The sequence below is a fragment of the Neoarius graeffei genome, chromosome 8 (assembly GCF_027579695.1).
Source record: "Neoarius graeffei isolate fNeoGra1 chromosome 8, fNeoGra1.pri, whole genome shotgun sequence".
Classification (NCBI taxonomy): Eukaryota; Metazoa; Chordata; class Actinopteri; order Siluriformes; family Ariidae; genus Neoarius; species Neoarius graeffei.
The window spans coordinates 11369162-11381321 of NC_083576.1; the positions used below are offsets into that span (position 1 = coordinate 11369162).

Here is a 12160-nt window from a genome sequence, read left to right on the forward strand (position 1 = left end):
ATGCTACAGATTCACTAGATAGAATTTAGGTTGAAAATGTTGGAGTATTCCTTGAACACTTTCATGCATACATTATTTAAGTATGTCCAGTCTTTAGATTTTTTTTAAATAATCACTTAAGTTATAAAGTAAATGGATCGTCAGTGTGTAGGAATATCATGAACATCAAATCAGTTAAAAAAAAAACAACAACCAAAAACCAATACCTGAAATAAAAAAAAAAAATTGTATTTGTAAAACTTTTAACATTCAGATCTAAAATATTTAATATTAATGTTGAAAATTATTCATTATTAACAAAATATAGCATTACTGTTCGACAGATTGTTGTGCAAAATTTACAACAGTTTATGGACTATTGAATGATGTGGTTGTTTTTTGGAGATAAAAAACAAATCTTCAATAAAGATAATTGAAAAAAGTAAAAAAAAAAAAAAACCCTAAGATATATTTATTTTTGTGAGCCCCCCCCCCCCCCCCCCCCCCAAAAAAAAAAAAAAAAAAGATTTTGCAAAGTAATAATCTCAAGTGTAGGAATATTATGAGTTAAAAAAATATCAAACATTAGTGATACCTGAAATAAAAAAGGTGAAAAATCTTAACATTTCAGGTTTAAAATATTTAACATTAATGATATAAAATATAACACTGCTATTCAACAGATCATTGTGCAGAACGTCAACAGTTTAAGGACTGTTGAACGATGTGGCCAATTTTGGAGGTTAAAAACAATCTTTCAATAAAAATAATTTTAAAAAGTTTTTTAAAAAATAAGATATTGGAGTCTGATGGGGAAATATATAAAACTTTTTTTTTTTAAATCAAGTGTAGGAGTATTACGAGTAAAAAAAAATCAAATATTAATGATAACTGAAATGGAAAAAAAGGTAAAAATCTTAACTGTCAGAAATAAAATATGAAATAAAATTTATATATAAAAGCGGGATTTGGGGGAATTAAAAAAATATATATATATTTTGCAAAGTAATATTCTCAAGTGTAGGAATGCCATGAGTTTAAAAAAAATTAAAATTAAATATTAATGTTACCTGAAATGGGGAAAAAAAATGCAAAAATCTTAACAGAAATAAAATATGAAATATAAAGAAAATTGTAAAAATCTTAACAGAAATAAAATGACGTATTTAATTTGGGATTTTCGAGAATTTTTAAAAATATTTTGCAAAGTAATAATCTCAAGTGATTTGGGGGTGATTTATAACCCCCTAAAAAAAAAACCCACCCAAGCTCAGAATTAAGGCTGACACAGAATTTTTAAGTTTCTCATCTTCCTTAGAATCAAGAACCTTTTCTGTATGTTGTTCTTCAAAACCTTTATTTCTCCTTTCCTCTGTCTCTCCTCCAGTCCGGATGACATCGGCAGCTGCTGGTACATCCTGCTCTCTGGATCAGTGTTCATCAAGGAGTCCATGTTCCTGCCCAGATCCAGGTATGTCACCCAATACCACCAAAATGTCAGCACATGAACGTTGTAAAATAAATAACCATCGTGTTGCATCACAGAGGCTTTGAGGTTCAAGTCAGAGCCTAGAGTTAACATTTGATCAAAGATGTATGAGAAGCCGGAGAAGGACATGCGATACCGTGTTCTAGTCTGTTTGGCTCCATGTTGAAGGTCCTGATATGTAGCATGTAACCAATTAGTGCTCATTAGCCAAACATATTGAAGGATTAAATATTTAAGGCGGTCTGGAAAACCCATCGGTCAAAGATGTCTTAATTTTTCTGCAAAGATTTGGTTCGATTAGCCTAGGGTGATCAGATTTCCCTAGTCTGAAACCAGATCAGTTAAATTATGGTCAGACAACAGATTTTATAATGGCTGAGAATAGGCCAGGCTATGTCCATAGGCCAAATTTAAACTGATTTATTTCACCTATTTGTGAGAACACCAAGAAGAATGCATATGCACATGTAGGCTATAGCTCTAAAATTGTATGCACTATAGCATGAACTTAAAAAGTAGATATGTGACCTCAACATAACCTAGGTCAGAATCAACCTTACTAACCATTCCCCACAACTGAATGAATAAAGCAAGAAGATGTGTACAAAAGTGAACACTTTAATGGAAGGTGCAACAAGCTGTTCAACACAGCAATATGGCCAAACTGTCAGAATGGTATGTTAAACAGAAACAAAAAAGAGACAAGTGATTTGAGAATATATACTACGGAAGCCGTGAGAGGCCCTTCATATAATCCTTTTTTTTATTCACCTTGTTATCCCGAGATAACGACATAATTAATTCAGAATCTCGAGAAAACAACACAACTAATTCGAGATCTCGAGAAAACAAAACAATTATTTCATGATCTCGAGTCAACAGCTGAGAAATGGTTCATTCAGGTGCGCCAAGAGACTTGTGATATGCTGACTTTGGGGCTATTTCTCATTCTGTATAGACGTAACTTTGGTCATTAGAATGTCTGGAATAATCGATCACCTAATAAGGCAATATTTTGATCAGGGGTTGACACAGGGAGAGATTGCATTAAGTCTTTTAATAAGGGATAATTTCAAAATTAGTCCGCGGCACCTCCGCAGAAGACTGGCCCGGCTTCGTCTCTACCGACGGAGATACAGTGATCCAGCTGAGATCATGAAATAATTGTTTTGTTTTCTCGAGATCACGGAATAACGGTTTTGTTTTCTCGAGATCCTGAATTAATTATGTCGTTATCTCGGGATAACAAGGTGAATAAAAAAAGATTATATGAAGGGCCTCTTGCGGCTTCCGTAAATATACACTCAAACAAAACAGCAGTAAAGGAGGAGAGGGGCGACAGCCCGAGGAAAGCCCCACAGGAGCGCACAGCATTTGCAGCATAGGCTACCCAACTCAGTACAAGAACAAATCACTTACAGTGTGTGCAGTAGGCTTCGTGCGCATTGTTCTGCACCTCTCGGAGGAAGGGGTAGGTGCCCTGTAAATCTTTGGAAAAGGTACATTTTCTTTTCGGCATAATTGCTGCAGCATTACTGCTGCTAGCTGCTAGACAAAGAACATTCGCGCCAGTTAATGTTTATTTTATTGTTGCATGGCAACCCGTTCTGTTGTCTGGAATAATGTGGCTAAATAAACACCCATGCCACAGGGCCAGGGGGCAGTAACCAGGAAAGTTTGCGATTCCTGTCAATTCATCAAAATAGTAAATGCAGACATTTCTCCGCTAATGATTCCCACGCTGCTCAGTCGCAAACGTCACGAGTGGCAAAACCGGGACATATCCGTGTCCCGACAGACTATTGTCGGGACTCGGGACACACAACCCCAAATCGGGACTGTCCCGGTAAAACCGGGACGTCTGGTCACCCTAGATTAGCCAGATAAGAAGCTGAATCAGAAGATAAACATCACTGAGATGGTTTTCACGATCAGTGTTGTAAATTTTTTATATATTTAAAAAAAACATATTAAAGAATAAAGCAGACTGTGAGAGGAATTTTATATCGTACAAAAGGGCAACATTTTACATTTTCCAGGCTGCCATTTCCTTTATTTTTAACATGGATTTTATGAGTGCTCATAAAAAGAAAACTCGTTGGTTAAAATTCACCGCTGCGTCCTTGAGCAAATTGCTTAACCTTCAACGGATCAGCTTGGATTACATTCTGCCTTATTTGTAATTACTTTCCTGCGAATAAATTAATTCATATTAATTAACAGGGGGTATTTAATTTTACACTACAGTAGCCCTAAAAAGAGTCGTCCCCTAGAGAATGAATGTACAGAGCTAATGTATTTATCAGTCACACTCTCACTTTAACGCTGTTCGTGTGCTGGAGCTTTGATAAGTTCACTTATGTTCAGTAGGCGGCGCATGGAACAAACCCAGAGTGCTTTTAAAAAAAAAAAAAAGAAAAGTTGAAATGTGCAGCTGTAATGTGTGTTTACACTTCAGCTACTGTTCAGCTAAATACAGACAGGTCAGGATGATGCGGGTCACGTGACCGAGCGTTAGCGTGGCTGGTGCATGTGCAGAAGCAAAGAGCTCATGTAGATGCTTTATAACAGGGGTCATCAAACGCCCCCCTTTGACCGGCCCCCCAGCCCCTCTGCCCCCCACCACTTGAACTGGACCTATGAGGCAATCCCCAAAAGTGGTCATGGCCTATTTTTTTTAAATTGCTTTTTGGCAAATAATAACATGTCTGCATCTTGTATTTTGTTGATTTTATCAATTAAAATTGATATTTAGTTATAAAATGAACTATTCATATTTTCCGAATTTTCGTCATATGCTCGCGATCAAGCAGTGACAGGCAGCGCACGCGCAGAGAACTGTCGGTGTTCAGGACAGCAAAATGGCTAGCGGTCAGCGAAAAGTTGACAGAGAGTGCAGAGTTTTTAAAGAACAGTGGACCACCGATTATTTTTTCGTTCAGTGTAAGGACCGTGCAGTTTGTCTTGTATGTAAAGAAAGTGTGTTGGTTTTCAAAGAATATAATCTGCGTCGTCACTACGAAACCCGCCACAAAGAGTATGCTAGTTTGCGAGGGCAAACAAGAGAAGACAGGATTCTGAGGATGAAATGCGGACTGGCTGCACAACAGAATGTATTCCTTCGCCAAAACCAGATCAACCAGGCTGCTGTCCGAGCTAGCTATAAGGTAGCTCACCTACTAGCTACCCATGGAAAGCCGTTTACTGATGGGGACTTTGTTAAAGTATGCATGCTTGCTGTGGCCGAGGAGGTGTGTCCCGACAAGAAGGATGCGCTCAACGCGGTGAGTCTCTCCGCACCTGCTATGACCAGGCGAACTGAAGATCTGGGGGACAACGTGTATGACCAGCTGAATGAGAGAGCGTCAGAATTCGAGTTTTTTGCTTTGGCCATGGATGAGAGCAATGACGTGCAGGACACAGCACAACTGCTGTGATCTATTGATCTATTGCTCATATTATTATAATTTCACTGTTTTTTTGAATGTATTTATTTTATAGGCCTATTTATTTGACCTTTATTAAGTGCTGCACACTTATTATTATTATTATTATTATTATTAATAATATCAACAGGCCAACCTACAATTTATAATTTTCCACTCACCTTTGCCAGTGTCAATCACCTCAACTAGGCAGATGTTTCTTACCTTGACAGCTTTGATGTTATTTTTATTAGAAAATAAATAAATGGAATATCTGTGGTATTTCAAATTAAAACAAAGTGTGAAGACTCGATTACTACTTTTGCAAACCACTAGTAAAGATAAACAAATATGTGCCAGGAATCAAGTGTTGATATAGTAGTGTGGGGATATAGTAGTGTGGATATACGGTATAGTAGTTTGGATATATGATATAGTAGTGTGGGGATATACAACCCTGATTCCAAAAAAGTTGGGACAAAGTACAAATTGTAAATAAAAACGGAATGCAATAATTTACAAATCTCAAAAACTGATATTGTATTCACAATAGAACATAGACAACATATCAAATGTCGAAAGTGAGACATTTTGAAATTTCATGCCAAATATTGGCTCATTTGAAATTTCATGACAGCAACACATCTCAAAAAAGTTGGGACGGGGCAATAAGAGGCTGGAAAAGTTAAAGGTACAAAAAAGGAACACCTGGAGGACCAAACTGCAACTCATTAGGTCAATTGGCAATAGGTCATTAACATGACTGGGTATAAAAAGAGCATCTTGGAGTGGCAGCGGCTCTCAGAAGTAAAGATGGGAAAAGGATCACCAATCCCCTTAATTCTGCGCCGACAAATAGTGGAGCAATATCAGAAAGGAGTTCGACAGTGTAAAATTGCAAAGAGTTTGAACATATCATCATCTACAGTGCATAATATCATCAAAAGATTCAGAGAATCTGGAAGAATCTCTGTGCGTAAGGGTCAAGGCTGGAAAACCATACTGGGTGCCCGTGATCTTCGGGCCCTTAGACGGCACTGCATCACATACAGGCATGCTTCTGTATTGGAAATCACAAAATGGGCTCAGGAATATTTCCAGAGAACATTATCTGTGAACACAATTCACCGTGCCATCCGCCGTTGCCAGCTAAAACTCTATAGTTCAAAGAAGAAGCCGTATCTAAACATGATCCAGAAGCGCAGACGTCTTCTCTGGGCCAAGGCTCATTTAAAATGGACTGTGGCAAAGTGGAAAACTGTTCTGTGGTCAGACGAATCAAAATTTGAAGTTTAGACATTCGGACTAAAGAGGAGAAGGACGACCCAAGTTGTTATCAGCGCTCAGTTCAGAAGCCTGCATCTCTGATGGTATGGGGTTGCATTAGTGCGTGTGGCATGGGTAGCTTACACATCTGGAAAGACACCATCAATGCTGAAAGGTATATCCAGGTTCTAGAGCAACATATGCTCCCATCCAGACGACGTCTCTTTCAGGGAAGACCTTGCATTTTCCAACATGACAATGCCAAACCACATACTGCATCAATTACAGCATCATGGCTGCATAGAAGAAGGGTCCGGGTACTGAACTGGCCAGCCTGCAGTCCAGATCTTTCACCCATAGAAAACATTTGGTGCATCATAAAACGGAAGATACGACAAAAAAGACCTAAGACAGTTGAGCAACTAGAATCCTACATTAGACAAGAATGGGTTAACATTCCTATCCCTAAACTTGAGCAACTTGTCTCCTCAGTCCCCAGACGTTTACAGACTGTTGTAAAGAGAAAAGGGGATGTCTCACAGTGGTAAACATGGCCTTGTCCCAACTTTTTTGAGATGTGTTGTTGTCATGAAATTTAAAATCACCTAATTTTTCTCTTTAAATGACACATTTTCTCAGTTTAAACATTTGATATGTCATCTATGTTCTATTCTGAATAAAATATGGAATTTTGAAACTTCCACATCATTGCATTCCGTTTTTATTTACAATTTGTACTTTGTCCCAACTTTTTTGGAATCGGGGTTGTAGTAGTGGGGATATAGTAGTATTGATACAGTAGTGTGGGGATATTGTAGTGTGGATATATAGTAGTGTGGGGATATAGTAGTGTGGATATATAGTAGTGTGGGGATATAGTAGTGTGGGGGATATAGTAGTGTGGGGGATATAGTAGTGTGGGGGATATGGTAGTGTGGGGGATATGGTAGTGTGGGGATATGGTAGTGTGGGGATATGGTAGTGTGGGGATATGGTAGTGTGGGGATATGGTAGTGTGGGGATATGGTAGTGTGGGGATATAGTAGTGTGGATATATAGTAGTGTGGGGATATAGTAGTGTGGGGATATAGTAGTGTGGGGATATAGTAGTGTGGGGATATAGTAGTGTGGATATATAGTAGTGTGGGGATATAGTAGTGTGGATATATAGTAGTGTGGGGATATAGTAGTGTGGATATATAGTAGTGTGGGGATATAGTAGTGTGGATATATAGTAGTGTGGATATATAGTAGTGTGGGGATATTGTAGTGTGGATATATAGTAGTGTGGGGATATAGTAGTGTGGATATATAGTAGTGTGGGGATATAGTAGTGTGGATATATAGTAGTGTGGATATATAGTAGTGTGGGGATATAGTAATGTGGGGATATAGTAGTGTGGATATATAGTAATGTGGGGATATAGTACTGTGGATATATAGTAGTGTGGATATATAGTAGTGTGGGGATATAGTAGTGTGGGGATATAGTAGTGTGGATATATAGTAGTGTGGGGATATAGTAGTGTGGGGATATATAGTAGTGTGGGGATATAGTAGTGGGGATATATAGTAGTGTGGGGATATTGTAGTGTGGATATATAGTAGTGTGGGGATATAGTAGTGTGGATATATAGTAGTGTGGGGATATAGTAGTGTGGGGATATAGTAGTGTGGATATATAGTAGTGTGGGGATATAGTAGTGTGGATATATAGTAGTGTGGGGATATAGTAGTGTGGGGATATAGTAGTGTGGTGATATAGTAGTGGGGATATATAGTAGTGTGGGGATATAGTAGTGTGGGGATATAGTAGTGGGGATATATAGTAGTGTGGGGATATAGTAGTGTGGGGATATAGTAGTGGGGATATATAGTAGTGTGGGGATATAGTAGTGTGGATATGTAGTAGTGTGGGGATATAGTAGTGTGGATATATAGTAGTGTGGGGATATAGTAGTGGGGATATATAGTAGTGTGGATATATAGTAGTGTGGGATATAGTAGTGTGGATATATAGTAGTGTGGGGATATAGTAGTGTGGATATATAGTAGTGTGGTGATATAGTAGTGTGGGGATATAGTAGTGGGGATATATAGTAGTGTGGGGATATAGTAGTGTGGATATATAGTAGTGTGGGGATATAGTAGTGTGGATATATAGTAGTGTGGGGATATAGTAGTGTGGGGATATAATAGTGTGGAGATATAATAGTGTGGATATATAGTAGTGTGGGGATATAGTAGTGTGGATATATAGTAGTGTGGGGATATAGTAGTGTGAGGATATAGTAGTGTGGGGATATAGTAGTGTGGATATGTAGTAGTGTGGCGATATAGTAGTGTGGATATATAGTAGTGTGGGGATATAGTAGTGGGGATATATAGTAGTGTGGGGATATAGTAGTGTGGATATATAGTAGTGTGGGGATATAGTAGTGTGGATATATAGTAGTGTGGGGATATAGTAGTGGGGATATATAGTAGTGTGGGGATATAGTAGTGTGGGGATATAGTAGTGGGGATATATAGTAGTGTGGGGATATAGTAGTGTGTGGATATAGTAGTGTGGGGATATAGTAGTGTGGGGATATAGTAGTGGGGATATATAGTAGTGTGGGGATATAGTAGTGGGGATATATAGTAGTGTGGGAATATAGTAGTGTGTGGATATAGTAGTGTGGGGATATAGTAGTGTGGGGATATAGTAGTGGGGATATATAGTAGTGTGGGGATATAGTAGTGTGGATATATAGTAGTGTGGGGATATAGTAGTGTGGGGATATAGTAGTGGGGATATATAGTAGTGTGGGGATATAGTAGTGTGGATATATAGTAGTGTGGGGATATAGTAGTGTGGGGATATAGTAGTGTGGATATATAGTAGTGTGGGGATATAGTAGTGTGGGGATATAGTAGTGTGGGGATATAATAGTGTGGAGATATAGTAGTGTGGATATATAGTAGTGTGGGGATATAGTAGTGTGGGGATATAGTAGTGTGGATATATAGTAGTGTGGGGATATAGTAGTGTGGATATGTAGTAGTGTGGGGATATAGTAGTGTGGATATATAGTAGTGTGGGGATATAGTAGTGGGGATATATAGTAGTGTGGATATATAGTAGTGTGGGGATATAGTAGTGTGGATATATAGTAGTGTGGGGATATAGTAGTGTGGATATATAGTAGTGTGGGGATATAGTAGTGTGGGGATATAGTAGTGGGGATATATAGTAGTGTGGGGATATAGTAGTGTGTGGATATAGTAGTGTGGGGATATAGTAGTGTGGGGATATAGTAGTGGGGATATATAGTAGTGTGGGGATATAGTAGTGTGGGGATATAGTAGTGGGGATATATAGTAGTGTGTGGATATAGTAGTGTGGGGATATAGTAGTGTGGGGATATAGTAGTGGGGATATATAGTAGTGTGGGGATATAGTAGTGTGGATATATAGTAGTGTGGATATATAGTAGTGTGGGGATATAGTAGTGGGGATATAGTAGTGTGGATATATAGTAGTGTGGGGATATAGTAGTGGGGGATATAGTAGTGGGGATATAGTAGTGGGGATATAGTAGTGTGTGGATATAGTAGCGTGGATATAGTAGTGTGGGGATATAGTAGTGTGGGAATATAGTAGTGTGGGGATATAGTAGTGTGGATATATAGTAGTGTGGGAATATAGTAGTGTGGGGATATAGTAGTGTGGATATATAGTAGTGTGGGAATATAGTAGTGTGGGGATATAGTAGTGTGGATATAGTTGTGGGGATATAGTAGTGGGGATATAGTAGTGTGGATATATAGTAGTGTGGGGATATAGTAGTGGGGGATATAGTAGTGGGGATATAGTAGTGGGGATATAGTAGTGGGGATATAGTAGTGTGTGGATATAGTAGCGTGGATATAGTAGTGTGGGGATATAGTAGTGTGGGAATATAGTAGTGTGGGGATATAGTAGTGTGGGGATATAGTAGTGTGGGAATATAGTAGTGTGGGGATATAGTAGTGTGGGGATATAGTAGTGTGGGGATATAGTAGTGTGGGGATATAGTAGTGTGGGGATATAGTAGTGTGGATATATAGTAGTGTGGGGATATAGTAGTGTGGGGATATAGTAGTGGGGATATAGTAGTGTGGGGATATAGTAGTGTGGATATATAGTAGTGTGGGGATATAGTAGTGTGGGGATATAGTAGTGTGGGGATATAGTAGTGGGGATATATAGTAGTGTGGGGATATAGTAGTGTGTGGATATAGTAGTGTGGGGATATAGTAGTGTGGGGATATAGTAGTGGGGATATATAGTAGTGTGGGGATATAGTAGTGTGGGGATATAGTAGTGGGGATATATAGTAGTGTGTGGATATAGTAGTGTGGGGATATAGTAGTGTGGGGATATATAGTAGTGTGGGGATATAGTAGTGTGGATATATAGTAGTGTGGGGATATAGTAGTGGGGATATAGTAGTGTGGATATATAGTAGTGTGGGGATATAGTAGTGGGGGATATAGTAGTGGGGATATAGTAGTGGGGATATAGTAGTGTGTGGATATAGTAGCGTGGATATAGTAGTGTGGGGATATAGTAGTGTGGGGATATAGTAGTGTGGGGATATAGTAGTGTGGATATATAGTAGTGTGGGATTATAGTAGTGTGGGGATATAGTAGCGTGGATATAGTAGTGTGGGGATATAGTAGTGTGGGAATATAGTAGTGTGGGGATATAGTAGTGTGGATATATAGTAGTGTGGGAATATAGTAGTGTGGGAATATAGTAGTGTGGGGATATAGTAGTGGGGATATATAGTAGTGTGGGGATATAGTAGTGTGGGGATATAGTAGTGTGGGGATATAGTAGTGTGGGGATATAGTAGTGTGGGAATATAGTAGTGTGGGGATATAGTAGTGTGGGGATATAGTAGTGTGGATATATAGTAGTGTGGGGATATAGTAGTGTGGGGATATAGTAGTGTGGGGATATAGTAGTGTGGGGATATAGTAGTGTGGGGATATAGTAGTGGGGGATATAGTAGTGGGGATATAGTAGTGGGGATATAGTAGTGGGGATATAGTAGTGTGTGGATATAGTAGCGTGGATATAGTAGTGTGGGGATATAGTAGTGTGGGAATATAGTAGTGTGGGGATATAGTAGTGTGGATATATAGTAGTCTGGGAATATAGTAGTGTGGGGATATAGTAGTGTGGGGATATAGTAGTGTGGGAATATAGTAGTGTGGGGATATAGTAGTGTGGGGATATAGTAGTGTGGGGATATAGTAGTGTGGATATATAGTAGTGTGGGAATATAGTAGTGTGGGGATATAGTAGTGTGGATATAGTAGTGGGGATATAGTAGTGTGGGGATATAGTAGTGTGGGGATATAGTAGTGTGGATATATAGTAGTCTGGGAATATAGTAGTGTGGGGATATAGTAGTGTGGGGATATAGTAGTGTGGGAATATAGTAGTGTGGGGATATAGTAGTGTGGGGATATAGTAGTGTGGGGATATAGTAGTGTGGATATATAGTAGTGTGGGAATATAGTAGTGTGGGGATATAGTAGTGTGGATATAGTAGTGGGGATGGCTGTGCCAGGCTAGTAATCTCTACTACACAATGAGGCCTCCTGGTGGTCATATTTGTCTGGGTCATACAATTCTATGTTATATAGCTGACCCGACCCCGACTCCCCCCATCACAGTCAGGAACGACAATGTGGCCCCCAGAGAAAATAGTTTGGTGACCCCTGCTTTATAACCTTCAGAACTCTCTGAAAGACAGTAAAACCTGTATAGGGTTCTTTATCAAAGGGACAACATGAAGAAGCCATGAGAAACTCTTCCTTCTCTTCGTTCTGTTTTTCTCCCCCTGCTGCTTCTTCTTCTACCTTTTCTATCTCCTCCTCCACCTCCTTCTGCGTATTCTTGCTTGTCCTCATTCTCTTCCTACTTCTTCAGCTTCTTCCTCCATCTCTTCCTGCTTCCACGTC

General features: G+C 39.0%; 1 protein-coding gene across 6 annotated transcripts in view; it reads left to right on the forward strand.

The window, feature by feature from the left end:
- Positions 1-12160, forward strand: part of rapgef2b (Rap guanine nucleotide exchange factor 2b) — a 306645-nt gene that overhangs the window by 129512 nt on the left and 164973 nt on the right. For all 6 annotated transcript variants that reach the window (XM_060927285.1, XM_060927286.1, XM_060927290.1 and 3 more), the window contains exon 4: positions 1367-1450. In XM_060927285.1, the coding sequence (XP_060783268.1) occupies positions 1367-1450 (84 nt within the window). The remainder of the gene's footprint in view (positions 1-1366; positions 1451-12160) is intronic.